This window comes from Sorex fumeus, unplaced genomic scaffold (assembly GCF_029834395.1).
Source record: "Sorex fumeus unplaced genomic scaffold, SorFum_2.1 ptg000081l, whole genome shotgun sequence".
Taxonomy (NCBI): domain Eukaryota; kingdom Metazoa; phylum Chordata; class Mammalia; order Eulipotyphla; family Soricidae; genus Sorex; species Sorex fumeus.
Genome location: NW_026606138.1, coordinates 5,031,282 through 5,056,583, shown reverse-complemented (window position 1 = coordinate 5,056,583; position 25,302 = coordinate 5,031,282). Strand labels below are relative to the sequence as shown.

Below are 25,302 nucleotides of genomic sequence, written 5' to 3'. Positions count from 1 at the left end.
AAAACTTAATTGTTCTGCCACCACTTAATTTGAGCTATCTTTGTAATATTGAAGGTGGTGGTGGTGTAGTTCTAGACTGCTTGCTAGGTAAAACTTAGTTTATGACCTTGGAAAGCCCTTTTTTTGTTTTTGGTTTGTGGCCATACCTGGCGATGCTCAGGGGTAACTTCTACCTTTGCACTCAGGATTCATTCTGGTGTGGGCTCGGGGACCATATGGGTTGCTGGGGATTGAACCCGGGTCAGTTGTGTTCAAGGCAAGTGTCTTGCCCACGGTACTGTCTCTCTAGCCCCTTGGATAAGCTCTTTAACTTCTGTATTGCATCATGTGTAAACTGGGGATAATACTTAAAGGGATTATTTCAAGAGTTAGAATATCTGCTATATAGTAAAATATGGGTGATCAATATATTTTTTTCTTCCATCTTGTTTTCAAACATGTGATACTCTCCTGCCTGCTCCCATTTCCTTTAAGAAAAAAACTAATAAGTGAGAGTGGAAAAATTTAAATCATAGTTTAAAATAGGAAGAAACCAGAAATTTTTATGAGTTTTTAAAAACTTTAAGGGATATGTACCTTATAATTTCTGAAACTCTCTGAAGGGATAACTCTTGGTGTTCAGATGCTTTTGTGCTGTTTAAAAATTAGAGGCTGTCTATGTGCAAATACACCTATTTGCAGAGAGCATTCATTTTTCTCTTTATCTCAGATTTACCCTTAATTAAATTAAGGGGTGTTGGGGCAATAGTACAGCAAAAGGGTACTTGCCTTGCACACACTGACCTGGGTTCAATTCCCAGCACCCCAGATGGTCCCCTGAGCGCTACTCCCCAAAATCCTGAAATAGTAAAAATCTTGTGACTTGCTGATTAATGATGGGGTTGAATGTCTTTTCAGTGGACAACAGATGAAGACTTAACTGAAGCAGTTCATTCTTTGGGAGTAAATGATATTTTGGAGATAAAATTTTTTGAAAATCGAGCAAATGGCCAATCAAAGGGGTAAGAATTTTCTTTCTCTTTTTCGGAGGTTTATGACATTCCTGGATTTTTCCATGTAATGTTGCACTAAAATCCCATCTAATGTTTCACTGATTATTGAAATGACAGTTTGAATAAGTGTTAACTTTCTGTAATTAAAAAATGTGGGACGATGAACACATGTAGAGTTATATAGGTATTAGGAATATTTGCTTTACTTTATGGCTTTGAGGATCCATCTGAATCAGTTGCCTTATGCATGCAAAAGCATTTGTTCCAGCCAAGAAGCTTTTTTTTTTTTATTATTTGAAACCTTAAAATTATACACTTACGGAAGATACAGTTATTGTAGAAACGTTTTAAAATACAGGTTTCCAATAATAAAATTAAGCTAGAATCTGATTGTTAATAGGTGATCATTTATAAAATGTTATATATATTATAAAATTATAAAATGTTTATACATTTTACTGACTCCACTTTCCTGTTTTTCCAAGTTTATATTTACACAAAAAAATACAGATTATGATTCATCTGTCTGATAGGAGTAAAACATTTACATCTATCAAATTCATCTAAATCTTGAATATGTAAATATTTTCATCTTTTTGTATGCTGTAATTATTTAGCCAATTTGCAGTTTGTATTTCTTTTTTTGTTATGTTTCAACAATCATGTTTCATAAAGTAATGGGACTCTGGGCTATGACTCAGAGGACTGGAATGCATCCTTTACATGTGGCAACCAGAGGTTTAATACCTGGCACTGTATGGTTCCCCCATTACTGTTGTCAGGGTGATTCCTGAGCATCATGCCAGGAAATCTTCACTGGGCGTAACCCCCCAAAAATAAAAACAGGTGCAGATTTTGGGTTTTTTTTTTTTTTAAGATAAATTGCCAAATCAGAATGATGAAGAGATTGAGATTTGACCACCTGCACCTTAATGGTCCCTTGAGCCCTCGGCACCGCTATATACATGGTGCCACAGCAACAAACAAGTGAAACAGAAAAATACTTATGCAGAATCTGACCACTTCTCAAGACCACTTCTGCTACCTGATATGAACTACTACTACCTCTTCCAGCTTTTTCTTACCTTTTGTTTCTGCCTTTATCCTAACCCCACAATCTACTGAACAGTGCAGATTTCTACTTTATTTATTTTAAGCCACATCAGTATTTGCTTAGAATCTTACAATGACTTTCCGTTTTGCTTGAGTAAAATCCAACACCTTTGCTATCACCTTCACCTTCTCTCCTACCACTCCTGCCTTTGCCCCCATATTAGTCTCTGTTGTTACTTGTTTTCTCCTCTTGGTTTACCTTTCCATGGGATAGCCATGTGAAATACTGTAACTTCATTCCGGACGCTATGAAAGTGTTCTCTTTGTTGACTATCTCTACAAAAAGGCACTTTGGTCTCCACCAGTTTTCTTAGATTTTCTTTATTATTACAGTGTATTTCTCTTACTTATTGCCTTGTTTCCCACCAGCTTGTAAGCCCACGAAAGCAGAGATACTGTTTTGTTCTTTTGTGTTATATCCATTGGCCTGAAAAGAATACTAGCATATAAGAGGAACTTGTGTATATATATATATATTTTTTTTTTTGGCTTTTTTAGGTCACACCCGGTGATGCTCAGGGGTTACTCCTGGCTTTGCACTCAGGAATCACTCCTGGCGGTGCTCAGGGTACCATATGGGATGCTGGGAATCGAACCCGGGTGGGCCACGTGCAAGGCAAATACGCTACCCACTGTGCTATTGCTCCAGCTCCCAATTTGTGTAATTTTTGATAAGTATTATTAGTGAAATCACTGTTTCTAAATATTACAACTTAAGACAGTTATGAATTCAATAGAAGAATTTGTTGGTTAGATTAGGAATTTAGTTTAAAAGACCTTGTTACCATTAGGGAGAAAAAATTCTTGTGGCCAGAGGGGTAGTATAGTGGATAAGGCGCTTGCCTTGCATACAGCTGACCCAGGTTTGATCTCTGGCATCCCATATGGTCCCCTGAGCATCACTGGGTATGCTTCCCCCACTCCCCTCCAGAATTCTATGAACCTTTAGAACAATTTAGAATATTCTATAATTGTAGAAATTGGTAATCATTCAGTTTACACCTGGCTGTGCTCAGGACTTGATTCTGTCTCTGCACTCAGGGATAACTTCTGGCAAGCTGAGGAGAACATGGGATGCTGGGGATTGAACCTGGGTCTACTACATGCAAAGCAAATGCCTACTCTCTCTGCTGTCATTCCAGCCCCATGCTGTTAACATTTTTAACTTAAGATTTTAATTGGCTAGAATTCCATTGTATGCCAAGAAGACTGTATATACCTAGGAGCAGAGTTCCATGTTAAGTATATTTAACCTTTTGAGAAATTGCCAGATTTGTCAGTGAAGCCCCATCAGTATATTAGGGTTACAAGTTCTTTGCATCCTCACCCACACTTGTTAATTACCTTTTGATTGTTGCCATACTCTTGAGTATGAAATGGTATAATCATTTTTTGTTTATACTTTCCTGCTGGTTAATATTGAATATCTGTCATAATAGCATTCATTGTAAAGTGAAAACTCAAATGCCCATTCATCCATCAACTAATGAGTGGTGGAGTTTATTTTTTTTGGTTTATTGGGGGAAGGGCACACTCCATGTTCAGGGCTTACTCCTGGTGGTGTTAGTGGGACATGGGGTGCTGGGGATTGAACCCCAGTGTCATATGCAAGGCAAGTGCTTTGCCATTATGCTGTCTTATTACTCTGGTTACTGTTGAGTGGATTTTCTTAAGATAATAGTTTGGATTTATAATGGAGTATTACTCAACCTTGAAAAGAAGTACATTACATACTACAATCTTGAAAGTGTGCTGAAAGATGGGCATTTGCCTTGCACATGACCTACCTGGCTTATGCCCGCCACCCCACTTGGGCCCCTGAGAACCTCCAGGTGTTATTTCTGAGTGCAGAGCCAGGACTAACCCCTGACTGTTGGCCATGTGTGACCCAGCTGAAAGAAACCAGTTGCAAATAGTAGAATTTAGGATTCCATTTTTACAGAATGTCCAGAATAGACTAGTTCATAAAGATACAAATTAGAAAGCTCCTTGAGGTTGGGGGATGGGTGAGAATTGAGTCATGGTAAATGAATAGAATTGGGGGTGGTGATGATTAAAATAGTCTTAAGATTGCAGTGATGGTTGTAAAGCTCTGAATCTGCTAGAAAAACAAACAAAAAAAATCTGCTAATTAAAAATTTTAATTAGTGAGTTGTTTGCTGTATGTATGTTCTTTAAAGTTAAGATGAAAATGTGAGCTCTATCACTTAAATATTTTCTTCAAGTAAATTTAGACCATTTTCTTTTTTATTTTTTTTGCTTTTTGGGTTACACCCGGCCGTTGCACAGGGTTTACTCCTGGCTCATGCACTCAGGAATTACTCCTGGCGGTGCTCAGGGTACCATATGGGATGCTGGGAATCGAACGCGGGTCAGCCGCGTACAAGGCAAACGCCCTACCCGCTGTGCTATCTCTCCAGCCCCGCCATTTTCTTTTTAAAAAACCAAGAATGTTACTCATCTTTTTGTCACATTCTGTCTTTATTCTTTTAAATATCTTTTAGGTTTGCCCTTGTTGGTGTTGGATCTGAAGCATCCTCAAAAAAGTTAATGGATCTGTTGCCTAAAAGAGAACTACACGGTCAAAATCCTGTCGTAACTCCATGCAATAAACAGTTCCTGAGTCAATTTGAAATGCAGTCCAGGAAAAGTAAGCAATCCCTCAGAGGCTTTTATTAAAGATGGGTATTTGGATCAGTGATAGCGAGTATTTGTTAAAAATCATGAGAGAAGTTATCCTTATATTCTTTGACAAATTTATTTTAGAAGGTTAATACTCCGAATTTGATTTGATTCCTGATTATGATTGAATGTTTCATATACTAGAATCCTACTCCCATTTTTCTCCACATGTTGTAGATCCAGTAACATATAGTGATATATGAATTCTCTAGTTTACCTTCTGTCATTGTCATCGCGGGAAAGAAGCAAGTTCTAATCATTAGATAAAACATTATGTGAATGTGATATTTAGTGGAGGAGAAACCAGTGGTAACGAGACCATTGTTCACTTTTTGCTAGGCACGCAAGACCTTTTACTACTTAGTAAAAAAAAAAGTGAATATAGACGCCTTTGTATTGCAGACTTATGAATAGTGTTAGTCTAGTAAAATGGATGGCAGTGTAGTAGAAATTCAAGAAATTCAAATGGGTTTTCTTTGATGTTTTAGCATATAAGACCAAACCCAGGAATGTTACAAGATTTCATTGATTATGCATACTGAAAAGCAGATTCATATTGGAGTAATTTGATAATGGCTGCTATAGAGTATTGATATTTTAGAAATCGCTCATATTTACTCACTTGAAATAGACTTTATCCTGAATATTTTAAGATTTAAAAAGTATTTTGTAATTGATATTTCTAACATAGTTTGGATACCTGCGGAAGTTAATACAAAATTAATATACGAAGTGTGAGTGAACTTTGAAATAGAGTTGTTGCAATTAACAGTGGTTGCATTTCAGAGAACTATTTTAATCAATGCTATTTATGAGTATTTGGATATTTGCAGCTACACAATCAGGACAAATGTCTGGGGAAGGTAAAGCTGGTCCTCCAGGAGGCAGTTCACGTGCAGCATTTCCACAAGGTGGTAGAGGACGGGGCCGTTTCCCAGGGGCTGTTCCCGGTGGGGACAGATTTCCTGGGCCAGCAGGACCAGGAGGGCCACCCCCACCATTTCCAGGTAAAATTTTCCTCAAATTTCCATGGATAAAAATGTATCTACCTAATACCTCTTTTCCTTTTCTCTCTTTTCAAGTAATGCATTATTAATGTGACTTACTCTCCTTGTTATGCTATTTTTGGAATCCAGGAAATTTGATCAAGCATCTTGTTAAAGGAACTCGGCCTTTGTTCCTGGAAACTAGGATTCCATGGCATATGGGGCACAGCATAGAGGAAATACCCATTTTTGGCCTAAAAGGTCTTTATTTTTCTCCAAACTTGCTTGACTTATATATAGAATATATACATCCGTCTTATTTTCTTACCTCTTAAAAATCCTTTCAAGACCATTTTTCCTTGTTTCACTTTCTAGCTTGGCATCAGAGTAGAATATAAGGTGGGTGATTTCACTGTAAGAAGTGTGTACACTGAAAGATGGAAACTATCTCTAAGTGTTGTAATCTTTAAAGTTTCAAGTATTTCTTAAGCATAAAATGAGCTAGTTAAATCTGTGAGGATGTATTTGACCTTTGTAGTGGTTAGTGTAGCACTTACTATATGGGCTTCATTTAACAAAGAATCTTGAACTATGAGTTATTATGCTTTTAAAGTATAATCTTGCTATAAAGGGTAAAATACTTGATTGAAATCTTTTTTTTCTCTTTTCCATAGCTGGACAGACTCCACCACGTCCACCTTTAGGTCCTCCAGGCCCACCAGGTCCACCTGGCCCTCCACCTCCTGGTCAGGTTCTGCCGCCTCCTTTAGCTGGGCCTCCTAATCGAGGAGATCGCCCTCCACCACCAGTTCTTTTTCCTGGACAACCGTTTGGGCAGCCTCCATTGGGTCCGCTTCCTCCTGGTCCTCCACCTCCAGTTCCAGGCTACGGCCCCCCTCCTGGCCCACCACCTCCACAACAGGGACCACCTCCACCTCCAGGCCCCTTTCCACCTCGCCCACCAGGCCCTCTTGGGCCACCCCTCACACTTGCTCCTCCTCCGCATCTTCCCGGACCACCTCCAGGTGCTCCACCACCCGCACCACATGTGAACCCGGCTTTCTTCCCTCCACCAACTAACAGCGGCATGCCTACATCAGATAGTCGGGGTCCACCACCCACTGATCCATACGGTCGGCCTCCACCATATGATAGGGGTGACTATGGGCCTCCAGGAAGGTAAGTTATTATCTGCCTATGGAAATAGACGTGGTGTATATAATGATAAATGGTTCTCTAAGCACCATCACTGTGGTGGGGGTCCCCCCCCTTTTTTTTTCTGTAACTACTTTCCCTGGATTTCAAATTTTCTGTATTAGAAGAGTAATAGGATCTGTGGTAAGAAAAGCATATTGTAAAAGTCAAGAGTAAATTCAGTGTTGCCACTTGCATAGCTGATTTGGAGCAAATTACTAAATACTGAGGATTGATCCTTTTTTGCTTCCTTCCAAAATGTCCTAATGGCTTAGTCCTGGCTCTGAGCTCAGAGGACTATATGCTCAGAGTACTACTATGGGTTAAAACAAGTCATCAGCTTTCTGACCCGTAAATTCATATTTTTATTTATTTTTGCTTTTTGGGTCACACCTGGTGATGCACAGGGGTTACTCCTGGCTCATGCACCCAGGAATTACTCTTGGCGGTGCTCGGGGGACCATATGGGATGCTGGGAATCCAACCCGGGTCAGCCGTGTGCAAGGCAAACGCTCTACCCACTGTACTATTGCTCCAGCCGAGTAAATTCATATTTTTAAAGGAAAGGATAAAAAAAGATAATGGAACAAATTAGACCTTCATGTTACTTTTAAAGTTTGCCTCTTTGTTTACCATTAATGCTTTGTAAACAGAGGAATTCTTTCATTGTTTTAGGAAGTAGATCTTATTTTTTAGGTACTAATTACTATGTTGATTAGAAATCTTGGGTAGCATGTTACTAACTTAGGTTTTATGGAAAGTAAAATAATTGATCTTTAGAGCAAAGCTAGATAGAAATCATTGTTGAACTAGGTAATCCCTGTGCCATTTCCAAAACACTTCAAAACCACATTCAAATCACAAGTTATGGAGCTGTGCTCCATATTGAAAATTTGGTTTATGTTCCCTTCAGTTTTCCTTATATTCATTATTTGATTTTGAATTCTTTATCACTGTTGAACTACTTTGCATTTTATCTGATAGTGTCCTTATAGGAATGAATTTGAGCACTTACTTGATTTTATTCAGGCCCACAGTACTAAATTGATACCAACAGTATACTGGCATCTGTCTGTAGGTGGCATTTTTTTATGGCTGTCAAAAATGCTTTCTTACAGAATGATAACTGCTAAGATAATAGAATTTTTTGTTTCAGTGAAGCAACTGCCCATGAGTTGTTCACCCTTGGAGTAAAGAGCCGGTTAAGTGACTAGGTTTGACAGTTTAAAACTGCTACTGCACATCTTTTAACTTTATAGACTTCAAAAATTTTTGCTTTGTTTTGTTTTTCGATCACACCTGGCAGTGCTCAGGGTCTGTTTCTAGATCTTTGCTCAGGGGTTACTCCTGGTGGTCATCAGGGGGGACTGCACAGTTTGGGAAATGAAACCCAGGACTGTCTGGTCATGCAGTCCTGTCTGTTGAGCTCTCTGTAGATCATCCTAATAGGATTTCTACTTCCCAGACTTGGGGGCGTAGCGGGGAGGTCTTGTTGACCAATTTTATTATTGAAAAGTAAAATAGTGATTGTTTTAAGGGATTGGGTGGAATAGAGTTAATGACTGTTATTGGCTCTGTGCTCAGGAGTGATCCCTGGTGATGCTCAGGGAACCTTGTGCAGTGCTTGGCATTAAACGAAAGTAAGAAGCATGCAGGACAAGCTCCTTAATATCTTGTACTGTCTCTCTGGCCATGAACATTTAGTTGAAATCCTACTTGAATTTTAAACAATTTGGTATTTGGTTAGGATAAGATTTGGGAATAGCATCAGTACCATGTAAGCATAAGTGTTAACCATATCCAAGTTTAAGTGTCAGATGCCTGCCCTTGATTTTATAGGGCTGTGTTTATATTGTGTGTTTGAAGTGGGGTAGGGGTAGAGAGAACTTCATCAGGATTTACTTGTTTTCTATGATTGAAAAGTAAAAAATTGGTACCTGGCAGAAAGATGAAGTTTGTTGCTGCTTTCAACTGAAAGATCGTGGCATTAATAGATATGACTTAGATTTGTTTTCTATGTTGGGAAAATGTCTAATCTGACTTGGTAGTTATTCTTAGGCATTTGTAATAATCACCTTATGTTGTTAGGAATGACTTGCGGAAAAAATGTTGTATGAATTAAGGCTTTCTTTAAAAACTTTTTTTTAGGGAAATGGATACTGCAAGAACGCCATTGAGCGAAGCTGAGTTTGAAGAAATCATGAATAGAAATAGGGCAATCTCAAGCAGTGCTATTTCAAGAGCTGTATCTGATGCCAGTGCTGGTTTGTATATTCCTTCCCACATTAATGTCTTATTTTAATTACTTGTAGCCACAAACTTTCAAAGTTACTTATGTTTGAAGCATTAGAGGAAACGAAATGTCTTAGTGTAGTGGAAAGAACCCTGGTTTGAAAGTTTTATGTATAGATTTAGATCATATCTCTGATATATAATGACATTAGCGTCACATACACATGTTCCCCCGTGTATTTATGTTTTGGTCAAGCACACAGGTTGGTGTGTGTTGTATGTGTTCACCACGTTACCTTCATTTCTTTTTATTATCTGTGCAAAAACAATAGGCTAGAGCAATAGTAGAGTGGGTGGGGCACTGCCCATACATTAGTCTAACCCAGATTTGATCCCTGGCACCCCACATGATCCCTGAGCCCAGCCAGGAGTGATCTCTATACAGAGCCAGGAGCAAGCCCTGAGCACATCTGGGTGTGACCTAAAAACAAAACAAGAAGCCAGTCTTTGCTTACAGCACTGGGGGGCAGACTGTAGTCTGTATTGCCAGGCAGTAATTAAGCTCTCCCCACTCATCGGGGGTCAGGGGCATGTGTGTTTCTGCTTTGGCTTCATGCCAGGAAGCATAGAGGATCCTCGCCCTGTGCTCCAAGTAAAACAGAAGCCAGAGATGTGTAGAGCTAATGCGGTTTGCAGGTCGTAACTGCGGGTGGGGGAATCTTAAGTCAATTTTACTTTTTTTCATTGGCAGATGATATTTTATACAGCTATATAATAACTATGATATTTATAATAGTGATAATTCTATAGTCATTTTAAAGAGCGTTACTATTGTAAAATGTTCACATACTTTTGTCGTAAGTGATTTGGTGATAATATGAAAATAAAGTTTTACTTCCAATTTTTTTTCACAGGTGATTATGGGAGTGCTATTGAGACATTGGTGACTGCAATTTCTTTAATTAAACAATCCAAAGTATCTGCTGATGATCGTTGCAAAGTTCTTATTAGCTCTTTGCAAGATTGCCTTCATGGAATTGAATCCAAATCTTATGGTTCTGGATCAAGGTAAAACTTTCCAGTTTCATGTCTCCTAAAAGTGTTAATTTGCAAATAGGGAATAGATTGTGCTTTGGCACTATAAAATCATATCTGACATTTCTTTTCACTCAGTAGCTGTAATGAATAATTTTCAAACTCTAAAAATCTAAATCAGGTTTCAGATCTTTGCTTAAAAAGACTTTCAGTTATTCTTGGAATTTATTAACATGATATATAGTACTTATCTGTCTGTTAGCACCATGTACCCCTATCCCTTGCTCACCCATTGGTCTCCCTTCTCTTTCTTTTGGTACACTGGGTCATTGACTGTTACATTGTTTTTGTACTTATCATTCCTTTCACTGAAACCGATGTTCCTGATCTCGTCACATAAACAATGCTTGGTGCAGAAGAGTGCTAAGTAACTATATTTAGAATAAGAAAATTAGTTTCTTGTCAAGGCTGGGGATTATTGTATTTTTTTGTTGTTGTTGAGTTGGTATTGAGGATTGTACCTAGGGGCAGGGAGAGCTCTACTGCTGAGCTGTATTCCCAGCTATTTTCTCAAATTTTTGTTAGGAAGTTCCCACTCTCTACCCTTGCCCTATTTTTCCCCAGCACTACTCTAAAGTGGTCTTAAGGTTTTATAATTTTTCCAAAGATATATCTGATCAATGAGCTAATTTAATTTAAATATTTCTAATGTATGTTTAAATCTAACTGTCTGGTGCAGAAATACAAAGATATTTAAACTGATAGAAACTTTCTATTTTGTGTGCATTTCAGGATTTAGTTAAGCAGGATTTCTAGAAAGTGTAAATACTTAATGGGTTTTTGTTGTTGTTGTTTTCTTTTGGGACCACACCCAGGGATGCTTAGGGGTTGGGCCTGGCTCTGCATTCCGAAATCATTCCTTATAGTGCTTGTAACTGTAGGTGGTGCTGGGGATTGAATCTGGGTTGGCCGCATGCAAGACCTACCTGCCGTACTGTCTCAGAACCCCATCAGGGAAATAGTTGGGTTCAGTTACCTGCTCTTTGAAAATAAGGCAACTCATGGATTATTTTTTTTTTAATTAGGAGTGCAAGTAGTATCCTGATCTTTCCTGAAAACTTAATTACTATGTTTTCACTTTGCTATCTACCATCTCATCTTCCCATCTCACCCTCACCCCCATCCTCACTTTTTTTTTTTTTTTTAAATTTTGGATTACACACAGCCATTTCAGGGCTGACTCCTGGCTCGGTACTCACATATCTTTTGGTGGGCTTACTTAACAGACAATACAGTATGTTAGACATTGAACCTGGTTTGGCTGCATGCAAGGCAAGCGCTCTACCTGCTGTATTATCACTCTAGCCCCATAATAATTTATTTGGTTTTGAGGCCATACCCAACAGTACTTAGGACTTATTCCTGGTTCCATGCTTTAAATTCTACGTCCTGTTAGAACTTACGGGACAAGTTTAGGGTTTTAGACTTTAATCGGGCAAATGCCTTACTTTACAAAAGTGCCTTACCTACCAGAGTAGCTATCTCTCCAACCCAAGAAAGGTTCTTAGTATCATAGTACTTACACTAAACCATATTTTGTTATAAGTGTAAAATCAGTATGTGTGTAGTTCTAGGGAGTTAATGGTTGATAATACTTTGTGTATTTTAGGCCCATGGTATATTGAATGGTTTTATGAATCTTAACCTTTTGTGTTATTTAAACTTAAAGTATAGGTTCTTTGAAATTTTCTCCCAGATTCTGATTTTCACTCATTCAAAGATGCATGTCTATATTAGGTTACATTGTTACATTAGGTAAAAGGTATATCTGTTACATCTGGTTCCCAATTCAGGCGTAAATTTTTTTTTAAGTTTATATTTAATTTTGGTTTTGGGGCCACACCTGGTGGCACTCAGGCCTTACTCCTGGCTTTGCCCTTGGGAGTTACTCCTGCTGGTGCTCAGGGACCATATGGAATGCTGCGGATTGAACCTGGGATAGCAGCATGGAAGGCAAGCTCCCTACCTGCTGCACTATTGTTTTAACCCCTGGTTGCTTTTTGGGTCACACCTGGCTCTGCACTCAGGAATTACCCTGGCGGTGCTCAGGGCACCATGTTGGGTGCTGAGAATCATGCCCTACCTGCTATGCTATCGCTCCAGCCGTGGTAAATATTTTTTTTTAAAGGGGCTTTGTAGTTCATGCTTTTAGGTAAGTTGGTATATACTTGGTATTTTGGGATAGAAAGTTTAAGCTAGACTTATAATCAATTTTTTGCCTTCCTCGGTATTTTTAATCACCAAGTATTTAATGTTTCCTTGTGGAAAGCATTAATCCAGTAATTTCTTTTAGAAGACGTGAACGATCAAGAGAGAGGGACCATAGTAGATCACGAGAAAAGAGTCGGCGTCATAAATCTCGAAGTAGAGATCGCCATGATGATTATTATAGGGAGAGAAGTAGAGAACGCGAGAGACATCGGGATCGAGATCGGGACCGAGATCGAGAGCGTGACCGAGAGCGGGAATATCGTCATCGTTAGAAGGTGGGTAGTCCCTTGTTCCTGTTGTATGAGTGCATTTATTACTAACAGTAATTATAACTGACACTATTGTTTATACAGTATAAACATTTTAAGTTGGACCATTTAATCTTCCAGAGAAAGCCAAATGACAGGTAAGTAATGAAAGGTAAAATTTTCCCTCTTACTGTTTTGTGTCACAACTTTTAGGTTTCAGGTTGCTACTGTTAATGGTTTGTTTTAAGAAAGCAGGAAAATAAATCAAGAGGACTCATGCTCGGCTTCTAAAATCTTAAAAATTGGAATCTCTTATTCACAAACATTTGTATATTTTAATTATTTAAAATAGGAATTAATATCTATATGTATAATGTGTTTGAACTTGAAATAAATTTTGTTTTTCTCCTCGAACTAATGTTTTCATCTGTCACTAAAACATTTAAAAGAACATCTAGTACATTATTGATAATACAGGAGATGGTTTCTCAACCCTGAAAGATGTTTTGTCCTTAAAAAATTTTAAGAAAAGTTTTGTTTATTAAAAAAAAAAGTATCCTTTAGTTTGTAAAAAAAAAATACAAAAAAGTGCCAATGAAAATGGGTACAGGGTGTTTCTTACATAATTTAAAATTGTACCAAGTCATATCTTAAGTTAAAATAACATAAAAGCAATTTTCTTTGATGTTTCATTCATGAACCATGATCATTGTGTCTTGTTTTTTCTGTACTTTAAAGCTATTTCTTGTGTACATTTCTCATAAAGCAGAGGAAGAGTTGTCTGTTTATACTTCATTTTCATGTGTAATTTTATTTTTATATTTGTAAACAGCATTTATTCATGTGAAAAGGGGGAGAGGGGCACTATATGCCTTGTTCATGTAACAAAAGTTATTCTGTATACAAGTTGTCCCCCCCACACACACACGCACACACACACTTTCTTCATGTTATTGTGGAATATTCAGGTTAAATTAGGATAAAACAGATTCCTTGTGGTAAACTATACTTCATCTAATTATTTTCCATGATGTTGGAAATTGTTAGTATTTACATTGTGTGGGTAAAATCCTATGTCGGGTATATGTAAATATGTCATAGAGGAGTAGTTTCTTTATAATAGGCATTTTAACAAGCATGATTCTTATTTTTCAAGTCTTTTCAGGTCTTATTTTTATGGTACACAAATAAGTTATTACATTACTAAGTGCTTTTTGAAGTGAAAAGGCCAGTTTCAATGCTTTTACTTATATTTTAAATATGCACTTTGAATAATCTCATCAAAAATTTTAAACGTTTTTTGTGTATTGTAGAATTCAATATAAGTGATTCTCAAAATATTTCCTTAATGTGAGCAAAACATCTTTCACTTTCAAAACTAAGCTTACTTAATGTTGGTTCTGGTTTGTAATGTGAATAAGAAAAGAAAGCTTTATCTTGTAAATATAAACCCTAAAATTTTAAAATACAGCTCTTCCCCCTGAATGGATTTGAGTTCATCTTATGGGGAAAAAAATAAATTTCTGGGGCCAGTGCGATAGTATAGCACTTAGGGAAATTTTGCCTTGCATGTCGCCCACCTGGGTTTGATTCTCGGCATCCCATATAGTTCCCTGAGCACTGTAATTCCTCAGTGCAGAGCCAGGAGTAGGCCCTGGCTTACTTAGAATGATAGTAAATTCTTGCATAAATTTTTGGCATCTCCAGTATTGGATGTGCTCATAAAGGGCATTTCTGAATCAATTTATATCTAGAAGTTTTCTTGCCGATTTTCATTAAGCTAGCATAGACAAGTAAACTTCGGAAAATTTAATTATATTCTAATGGTATACCCAACTTTATCATGACTGTTTGCATTAGCCAGACATTAATTGTGAATTCCCAACTTGTGAACAGTTGTTGACTTTTTTCTTGATCACTGATGTACCACCCCAAAATTCCCATGTTTTATTTGTAATTAGAATTGAGTTGTGATACTGTTATATGCCTTCACCCAACCAAAATTTTACATAAGCATTTTCTAGGTGGAACATTGTTAACTTGGAATATTGGTCCTTTGCTATACCAGTCAAGTCGTATTTATTGTGGATGTAGACCTTAATAAAGGGATGGGGGCTAGAATTAAATATATAATAAGTAAAAACTTATTTCAACAAACAAAAATGCTTATCTGCAAATTAAATAACCATTTGAGGTCTGCTGACCACTTAAGTTTTTAAATATGAGTCCTTTTGAGCTTGTGTATCATAAATGAATGAAATGGAACGAATAGTTTGGAAGCTAACATGAATTTTAGCAATAAGTTGTATATAAATAAGCCACTAATGGATAATTTATTATAAAAGTGATGATCAATTGCTAAAAGGGCTACTTCTTAATTTAACTGGAAAAATAATTATGTTGGCAAGCTGTTAATGTCTGTCCCATCTTAATTTTTTTTGTGTTTGAACTGTTGGTGATGTTAATTGCATTCTCTCATTTTTAAAATGTACAAATTTTTCTAAAAACATTCAGTATCTAAGTTGAAATAGATATTTAATGGGAATATCGGTATTGTAAATTTCATGAAGTATGTAAAAACATTGTGCCTTCATATTCTGTAATTTCTGCCTCTATTCTCAGACCACTCTGAGCAAAACATAGTTCATTGTTTTAAGATCGTACACACACTGAAAACTTTTAGTTTCATAATTTTGTTGTTTGAAACAACCCTATCCAACAAATTCATATTATTTTTTCTTTGTGCATTGAAGAGTAATGAAACAAGGTTTTTTTTTTTTAAACTGTACTCCATTCATGCTTTTCTCTCCGATAGGTTTACATACATATTATCAGATCATGATTTCTTTTTTGATACAATTTTAAAGATGCATGAATCTGGATTAAGTAGCTATACTGTATGATTCCTTTTCTCTTAGCAGTAGTGTTACTTTTCTCTTAAACCTAGTATTTACTAGGTTTTGTTATCGAGCAAGATTTATATGCTTTGCATTCTTAGTTTATAGCTTTGTATCAATCTTGGAGAAGCAGAAAAACAGTAGAATAGTTTTAATGTAATCTTGTTTAGTTAGTGGTTCTTCCAATAATTTGTTAAGTGATAATGGTAATAAAAATGTTTAATTATATCAACTCTCATACCTCTTGAGATTTGTCTAATATTGTCCTACCCAGATTTTTGTTGTGTTTTCTTTCCCATGTATCCTAACTGTTCTGCTTCTCCTGAATACGTTGTTTCTTGCTGCTTTTGATCGAAAATATCCTTGGTTTTAGTAGTTATTTGCACAATGTGACACAGCTATCTTAATTCAAATAGCAAGGTGGTAGGGAGTGATCCCATGTGGATTTAAAATGTTTTTGCTCACTGTGGTTTAAGAATATGGTTTTGTTTATAAATGATTAATGTTCCCTGTTAAGAAACTATTCAATGCAAGTGTGAGTCACTTTGCTCTCACTTTCATCTCAGTGTGAAATTTACTACCATTGTTTTGGTTTGTAAATTAGATTGTTTTGAACAATGTTTTGGGTGAATAGTTTGAAGAGAGCCTAATTTTAAAAGGGAGTGGGGTAAAGGTGCCATGTATGCTATCCATATTTACTGATGTGCCTTCTGTGGTAGCATGTTTTAACTCGAGTTCAGACTTATACTTTATACTATTAGCTTATTTTGAAATATCTGTTCTGTGAAATTTTGGGAGTAAACCTTGAGTTTACTTTGTAGTGGTTTATTTCTGCTGTTTGAACTGCCTGGTTCGTGTTTATGTTTTATATATGGAATAAATGTTTTAGTTTAAATGAGGTAAGTACTGTGAAGCATAGAAAAATGAAAAAAATATGTTACAGTACTTAGGAACTCTTTTGTAAATACAACAAAATTTTATGAAGTATATTCTGGTCAACACAAAATTATTTTTAAAAATTGAGTTGTGTTTGGGGGCTTCTATTTATTTTGCCTACCTCATTCCCAATTATCTCATCAAGGAGAAATTTTCATAGAAAAGTGAATTTTATTTCACTGAGCTAATAAAGGTACATCTTAAATTACATTAGAATAGTTTTAATCCCATATATTGACATGGAGACCTATCTTTAAAAGAGCCATATTAAATAGATATTTTAATCTTCTGACAGATTAATTTGCCATGAGTTTAGTATAATTGATTTGTCAAATTTGATTAGCTAAGTTTCTAATGGGAGTCCTCATAATTTGAGTTGTTAGTGTAAAGTAAAAAGTAAAGGCCCTCCCGTTGATCATCGATTTGCTCGAGCGGGCCCAGTAACGTCTCCATTGGAGACTTTGTTAGTGTAACATTTTAAAATGCAAGTGTTCCATATTTATTTAGTACTCATTTTATGGCTGGAGCGATAGCACAGCGGGTAGGGCGTTCGCCTTACAAGCGGCCAACATGGCCGACCCGAGTTCGATTCCTCCGCCCCTCTCGGAGAGCCCGGCAAGCTACCGAGAGTATTCGATATGCCAGACACAGTAACAACAAAGTCTCCAATGGAGATGTTACTGGGCCCGCTCGAGCAAATCGACGATCAACGGGAGGGCCTTTATCTTTATCTTTATCTTACTCATTTTATAGAGGACATTAAAAGATCTGTAGATTATATTGTCTTCAACAGTTATTCTTTACATTCTTTATTAAACTGATAGTTAATTGTGTGGCTTTGCCCAAATTGTGTTTTGAAAACATGACCATTGAATGTATTTGTTGCTTTCAAAATCCTTTTTTTTTGATATTCTTGTTTCTATAGATGACTACTTAGAAATCTGAGAATACAGTTTGGAATTGGGTTATTGGAAATGGGTTGTATTGCCTTCAAATTTGCTTTTGTTTGAGATTGTAAAACTTGTATTTTCAAATGGATTAATGTAAAGTGTTTAGGAATAGAAATACTGTCAGACTATTCCCTACATTTTATATATGGTGAAAATTAGACTTAGTAGTAGTATAGTCTACCTATAAAGTGTAATCAAGAAAAAGATGAGTGCCTATGTCCAGGTAAAGGTGGGAAAGTTATAATTTCATCAATACATTTTTTTCCCCTTTTTTCTTAATTTTTGGGCCACACCGGGCAGGGGTTTTTTCTGGCTCTGTGCTCAGGGATCACTTGTGGCAGACTCGAGGGCCCTAGGGGGCTCCAGGAACCAAATCTGGGTCAACTGTGTGCAAGGCAGATGCACTTGCCACTGTAGTATCTCCAGCCCTTCATCATCAAAATTTTTCTACCTAAAATCATTAAAACTTCTCCATTGGAGTGATAAATGAAAGTCGTCATTTGTGCTTCAGGTTTTTTGGGAAGGTGTTGGATACTGTTAATATGATTTTATTTTTTTTTCCTTTTAATGACCCAGTCTTTTCTCCCAGCCAACAAATCTTCAGCAGTAAGATTTGTTAATTTCCCAGTGTATATTTTAAAAAGGATATATTCCTCATATCACGTTCTTTAATACCAGTTTCTTAAATGTTGCAAGTCACTTTTTTACAAAAAGAAAGCTGCCTTTTTAGATTTTTCTATGACCTAATTCTGCCAGAAAGCTTTAATGATCTGAAAAGGTACAAAATAAAAACTAACACTGGAAGTGACCTAAGTGACTCTGGAAAACATGGGCTAATAAAAGTTGGGTAGGGGAGAGGGAGTACAAACTTAATCACTTGTTTTTCCTCTTACAGTGTGATATTTAGACATGTATATTGATGCTTTCAAAATACAAACCAGTTGGGGAGGACAGAAACAAAATGATAAATTTATAGCTGAACAGAATATTTTATTACAGGGCTAAAGAGTATTCTTGCAGTTTTATGGCAAAATATCACTAGTATTGTTCCTCTTTGCCTTTTTCCCCCTCATCTTTTTGAAATTCCAAATTGGAATTTGTCTTAAATATGTGATGTTCTCAGTGATCACTTATATCCAAGTTTAATTGAATTAATGCTTTTGTGAAATTGCCTGAAGTTTGCATATTGTATATTTTATTTTATCAAATTAATTGTTTTTAAAAATGTGAGTTTCAAATGGAGCTATTGTAGATTTTCCATTTAGCTTTTTTGGTTTTGATTTTGGTTTATATACTACCTTAGCTATATTAATATAGGTGCAATAGAGTATGTTTTAAATTTGTATTTTGTCTAATGATTTGTATGTGGATGTCATTTGAATGTGCATACTGAGCTTTATCTTTATTTCTAAATTTTGTAACATGAAGCACAGTTTGATTTATAATATTTGCAGTAGTTCCTGTATGCTGTCAAATAAATGCAACTAATTTGTAAAATATATTGCATTTTCAGTTCACATTTGTTAATGCGTTATATAGACTTGTGTGGGTGGATGAAAAGTACATACATTTAAGTCACCTAAACATTTTACCATTTAATTTTGTAGTATGCATACTTTAGAGAATTAAATGTTTCCATCATCATAGAAACGGTAGCTGCTATATTTTTGTTTTTCATCATTGAATTTGTCAATATCTAAGAAGAACAAATCAGATTGTCCATTCTAACCATCACATAAATTGGAAGCATTTCTCTACAAAGGCAGCTACAGTTTCAGTTAACTTCTTATTCTGTGTTTGAATACGTGACAGTGAAATAGATGCACGAACTGTGTATGTATAGTTAAGCCAGCGTTTTTTTGTTTTTTTTTTTTTTTTGGTGTATTATGGGGAATAGCAAAATCTACATCACAAATTTTAACACATTACAGCTGAAGGAAGAGGAACACCTTCCAAGACAAAACATCTTCATGAGGGAAAATTGACGCTTGTCCAGCAGTTTGCTTCTTGCGATTGAACTGAACCTGTAAGGATTCATGGATAAAATGAACAGGAATATATCTGAATAAAGCAAATCTGCGTAAATGGTAACCAGTAGCTCTACTTTTATTTTTTATGTTGCTTAACTGTTTTTATTTGAAGGAAACCTGTGTGATTTAAAAAGTTATAGCTTTTGCAACTTTATTACTGGTTATATACATTTGGCCATTATAATGTGCAAGCAATTGGAAAAACGTCAAGTAAATGCTTGTTTTTATAGTAGTTTGTTCTTGTTAAAAATGTTCATATGATAATGTCTGTAAACAGCACCACTTTGATTACAATAGATGTAGTGTTGTAATAAACTGTTTAATGGGGCTGATGTGTAAAGCTGTTCAAGTTATTTGATGTTTACACCTCAGGGAAAGTCTTGTGTTCAGCAATATCTGAAGATAATGTTACTATGACATTTATACTGTCCTTTAAAAAAGCATTGCAATAGCGGTTTTTTGAATATGCATCAAACTAATCTTGCATTCAGTGAATTAAACATACTAATTAAGTGTCTCTTGCCCTTGATTTTGATAATAGAGTAGGTGATTACCTGGATATTAAATATTTCTATATTCTGCTTTTTTTTTTTTTTTAGCTATTTCTATCTAATTAGCTTGTGACTTTTCTGAATGGTATGTGAACCTGTAAAAACTGAAATTTCACAGACAAAAGAATTCAGTCAATGTGTTAGGGGTCAAAAATTGTGGGTTTCAGCATTTTAGTAACATCCTACATTATTTACTAGTGTTGCAACTTAATTACAACACAGATATACTGAGTCATTTAATTGTAAACTGCTAGCATTGAAGAAATATTTTTGCAGTTCTGATTTGATGCAGCAGTTGTTTTCTGTTTTTTATCGATAGTGCTTATGGTTTATTTGTGAACCATGGGCAGTGTAAATAGTCAGATGTGCAGCAGACAAATGTGAGTAAAGAAAGGTAGCCTTAGTTTTATTTTCCAGTTATTGTAGATGCTGGAGTATGATGTTTAATATCAATTGTATTCTCCTGTCTTTGTAAATGGGAGAGCATAGGTGTATCCTATCCTCACAGTTTAAGGAATTCTATGTCTACTTACACAATCTTGTTTCACACTAGTGTTGCTTAATCAGAAACATTTCACACCTGCCTTGCCTACAGGCCCTCACTAAAAACAACTGGCTAGCATGTTTTCGTAATTGTAAAATTAGTATAGGCAGTATCAGCATGATTAGATGGGTTTTTTTAATAGGAAGGTCATTCTGAATCACTGCTTAAATTTGACTTTAAATTCTTAAGCAAATTAATTTGTTTTATAATGAAATGGAGGGGCCATTCCGAAGTGGGTTGGGTTTGATTCTCATTTCATGTCAGTTTAGCTTGAGGGCCTGAGACTGCTGTCGCTCTGGCCTTGCAGTGCCAAGATACCCAGACCACCCCAGTGGCGCTTAGGGTTGGAGGACAAGGGGGCCATGTAATGCCAGGAGTCGAACCTGAGTAATGCACAAGCTCAAAATGCTCCCTACCTACTGTACTATTTGGCCCCTGTTCAGAAGACTTCATGATACACGTTGGTATTACTTTAAAAAACAAAAGCTATTTAGCCAAATTTTAAGGCCATGTGCAGCTGTAGGAACCCTCCAGAGATATGCACTGCAGTTCTTCACTTTGATCTTGTCCAGTATCACACTACTTCTTACACAGTTATTTCAGATCACTCCTGTTATTTTCAGTTTTCAATTAGAGTATTTGTGCATGGGATCAATGGTGTGTATCGACTGTTTGCTCTCAAAAATGATTTTTTTAATTGTTTCATCTTGTTGAAAATGCAGTTGCCTTTTTCAAACATTGGAGTGTTGTATCAAAGTCGGTTTGGTTTTGTGTATAGGTAATAGGTTTGTCATTACTTGGCTTTTTAAAAAAGTAGATAAATTACAATGTGAAGAACAGATTCCAAGGGAAATTAGTTAATTGTAAACTTTAAAAGGTAAGTAAATGTATGAGAGTAAAATTTTTCTCTGAACAATTTTGAAATCAATTCATAAAAAAAATCTTGACTGTGCTTGAACTTGAAACTGGAAATTTTGTACAAATTAAGTACTTTATTATTTAACTTTTATCAGTGAAATCCTATACGTGATCATTTTTATATCACTCTTCTCCCCACTTGGCTGATCTCATGTGACTTGTTGCAAACAATGAGTGTACTAGAATTGTTTGCTGCTGCTCCATTATTTTAAGTGTTGTCAGAGGAAGTAACTTTGTTTTGACCAATTTTTGCAAAGTCTTTCCCTGTCTGATAACACATGATGAATGTATAGCAGTAAAAGTGAAAATCTGAAAGCCTTGTTTACTCTTTATATCCCATTTGTTTTTAATGGGCTCATGTTATTTGGGAAAAAACAATTTATGTGTAAAACAATCCAAAGAGAAATCTTAAGACGCCAAAAAAACCAAAACAAAAACAAAAAAAGCACCAGTGTCTCAGAGACCTTTACTTTCTGTTTTTTGCTTTTTGTTATGGTGCCAGGGTGGTACCCAGGGCCTCACCCATGCAGGCTGTGATCTACCACTGAGCCACGTCCCTGGCCCTTTAATAGTTACTGTAGTGGATATGAAAATTGTTTACCATGGCAATAGTGCTATCAGTCACATTCCTTTCAGCCAGTTATGAATGAGTGATATAGCACCTCAGAGGTACTACTTCTGAAACAACACTTTAAATTGAATTTGCTGCTTTTGGTTAACATATATTATGAGAATTATATTTCAGTGTGAATTTGGAAGTGTTCACAGTTCTCAAGCAGATTTGAAATAAGTTGCAGTGGCTTTTGATAATACTTTAGCCCATTAAATGACTTCTTTACCTAGAATGTTCTTAAACAGTTTAACTACAATTTCAACTTTACAAATAATTTAGGGGATTGAGTTTAAGACATTTTTATTTAATTCTCCTATGGAGAATATTGCTTTTTTGTTTTCATTAGTTTAAGGTCAGTTCTTAAACATGGAAGTTTAATGAATGTTGTATTATAACATTTTATAGTAAAAGGGGGAAATTGTTGAAAGGGTAAAGACTTATTTTCCTTTATGTATTTAAATGTGCCAATAACATAAATACATGCTGTTTTATACACTGAGATACTACTATAGGAATTTCTGTTTGAGTGCTCTCAACGTTTTGTTTTGTTTTTTTTATACCGGGATGGTCATTGTGTTTTATGTATCTTACAGAACAACTCCAACTTTGTTTTAAGCTTTAGCTTGTTATTTTAAGAGGTATTTTGTATTTAATTTTTTTTCTGAGAATCATTACTTGGATTCTTGTTTTGCAGATAACTTTTCGAATTTTATTCCCTTAGCTCATTACATCCCATAGTCATCTGTAAATGTAACCGTAGTTGTATGTACTTAAATGCACGCTTACCCATTGTATATATTAGACATTTTGTGCTAAAATATATTGAGTGGGATTTTTGTAGCAAAGCATTCTATTTTTCTGTTCTTACTCTGTGTGTGTGTGTGCGCGTGTGCGTGTGTGTGTGTTTTTTCAACATTAATATTCAGTTTAAACACTGGTGTATTTATTTTTTAGCAACTTAACTCTTAGAAGCCTTAGACTAATATTTAAGTGACTATTTAACCAAAAATTACAAATTTATTAAGATGTGGCCTTACATACAGCATTCCTTGTGTTTGTAATGTGAGATTTTTAATTTAGAGAAACCAAAACATTCAGGATTAAAGTTTAAGTTGAAATAGAAACATGTTAAAATGTCTAGGCTTCTGGGAGGGAGTTCTTACACTTCTTTCTTGGCATTATTAGAAAGAAGCAACATGAATTGTTGTGAAAATTCAAAATAGGCCATTGTTTCCTGTCTGGATTGATTTAGGTTTGTCTTAACCAATGTTTTTTTAAAGTTTCAGGTTGTTGGCATTCACTCTGAATATGCAGCTACTCTAGTTTTTTGTATGAAACAAACACCTGGTTAGGTTATAAACTGATATTTTAAAGACTACTTGCTATGCTAATTATAATGCATATTATAATGAAAGTCTTTTAAAATATTAGCAGGAATTTAATTGAAGTCACACAAATCTTGAAATGGTATCTGCAGATAGGAAATACTACCTACAGTTTCTTGTGTGGGAGCAGCCTAAAACTCCACTACAAGTGTAAATGTTTTACATTCATTTTATAATTGGACAGATTTGCATTTAGTGGAAAAAAAAGTTTTGAAGATGTGTTCTTTTTTCCATGCTATTACTGCATAACACCTCAGCATTTTGTAAGTTAAAATTATTTTTAAATGGTGAATTCCTGTTTTATTTTTTTACTTTGAAAATTGTAGTACTCAGGTGGTATTTAATGGGAAAGGATCCTTTGGGGGTAAAACATAATGTGTTCTAAGGAATGCGTCTATAACATTAATGACTCCAGCCTTAAAAAAAGGTCTATTATTCCTTCTGCCTCTTCATCCCATGGTGTATTAGCAAAGTAGTTTACAGCCTTGTACAGCCTTACAAGTTGTTTTATAATTTTTAATGGAAAGCCCTTAACAAAAAATTGTATCATATTACCAGTATCCATAAATCACTGAATTCCGGTTTGTAAATAATTGTCTAATACCAGAAGGCCAAAGAAAGTCTTAAAATTTTAGCTTTGACTCTAAGGTGACTTCACAATAAGATTTCTGTGCAAAAGGTAAGGTAATATTTGATCAAATAGACTTTTTTTGGTGTCCATGAGAACTAGACTTCCACATTAGTTTCTATTAAATTCATTCCATTTTTATTAAAATGCTTGTAATTGCAATTTTGTGTTTAATGTTTATTTTGTTTTTTTCTTTAGCATTTAGGTGACTATTCAGCAGTTTGCTATAAGACCATTGTTGGCCTTAAACTGCACTAGTAACAAGCATGGTTATTTATCTTGTATTGAAAATAAAGCAGTTTTGATACTACTTTGCAGTTTGTCATCTTTGGCAATTTGTTGGTAACTATCGTGTGTAGTTTTGAGTTATTCGTGTATATTGATAATGTATACAATTGTACAAATTGAATGGTTGTCTGCCAGATTGTCTCTAGACAAGCAAACATTTCCACCTGCTAGCTTAGAGGGAGACTTGGGTACTTTAGAAAACAGTACAAATTTGTGCACTCGTCGGGCTGTTTTTCACATCCAATATTTTAGAGTGTATCAAAGGCACCAGCTTTGATATCGTTTTCAACATTGCTGGGGGCCCCTTTAGTGTCTCCATTAAAATTGTGAATCATGGTTTTGGGTTTTTGCCCCCTCTGTTTTTGTTGTTTTGGATCACACCCAGTGGTGCTCAGGGCTTTTTCTTGCTCTGCCCCAGGGCTACTCTTGGCAGACATCGTAGGGGGTGCCAAGGATCAAGCCTGAACTGGCTGCGTGCATGCAAGGCAAGGGCCCCACCTACATGTTTGTCTCGAAAGCCCTTGAGTCAGGTTTTGTTAAGCGCCCTAGTATTCTGATGGGATTACATTTTGAGGATTCATTGATCCTCACTTGGAACAAATTAAGACTGCAGAGGGCATTTGGCTGAAAGATTGCTAAGAGCATCTTTGTACCTGGTGCCATACTCGCTCCACAGGAACTCAGCGAGATAGTGGAAATGGGGGCTTTCTAATTAAGGAATTATACACACATTCTTAGTTTTATTTACTGATGATTACATGAAACAAATAGTAGCAATGCCTTTCAAGGCTGTGGGGTCCTCCCTCTTG

At 35.9% G+C, this 25,302-nt stretch overlaps 1 protein-coding gene across 4 annotated transcripts in view; it reads left to right on the top strand.

Moving 5' to 3' along the window:
• Positions 1 to 24,515, top strand: part of CPSF6 (cleavage and polyadenylation specific factor 6) — a 34,390-nt gene extending 9,875 nt beyond the window's left edge. The window contains exons 3-11 of one of the 4 annotated variants that reach the window (XM_056130799.1): positions 898 to 1,001; positions 4,610 to 4,755; positions 5,621 to 5,794; positions 5,924 to 6,034; positions 6,448 to 6,952; positions 9,116 to 9,231; positions 10,114 to 10,267; positions 12,591 to 12,780; positions 19,468 to 24,515. In XM_056130799.1, the coding sequence (XP_055986774.1) occupies positions 898 to 1,001; positions 4,610 to 4,755; positions 5,621 to 5,794; positions 5,924 to 6,034; positions 6,448 to 6,952; positions 9,116 to 9,231; positions 10,114 to 10,267; positions 12,591 to 12,777 (1,497 nt within the window). In that variant the 3' untranslated portion in view covers positions 12,778 to 12,780; positions 19,468 to 24,515. Of the gene's footprint in view, positions 1 to 897; positions 1,002 to 4,609; positions 4,756 to 5,620; positions 5,795 to 5,923; positions 6,035 to 6,447; positions 6,953 to 9,115; positions 9,232 to 10,113; positions 10,268 to 12,587; positions 12,781 to 12,858; positions 13,021 to 19,467 lie in introns of those variants that run through there. The other 3 variants (XM_056130795.1, XM_056130798.1, XM_056130796.1) reach the window with 3 other exon arrangements.
• The last annotated feature ends 787 nt before the right edge of the window (positions 24,516 to 25,302 follow it).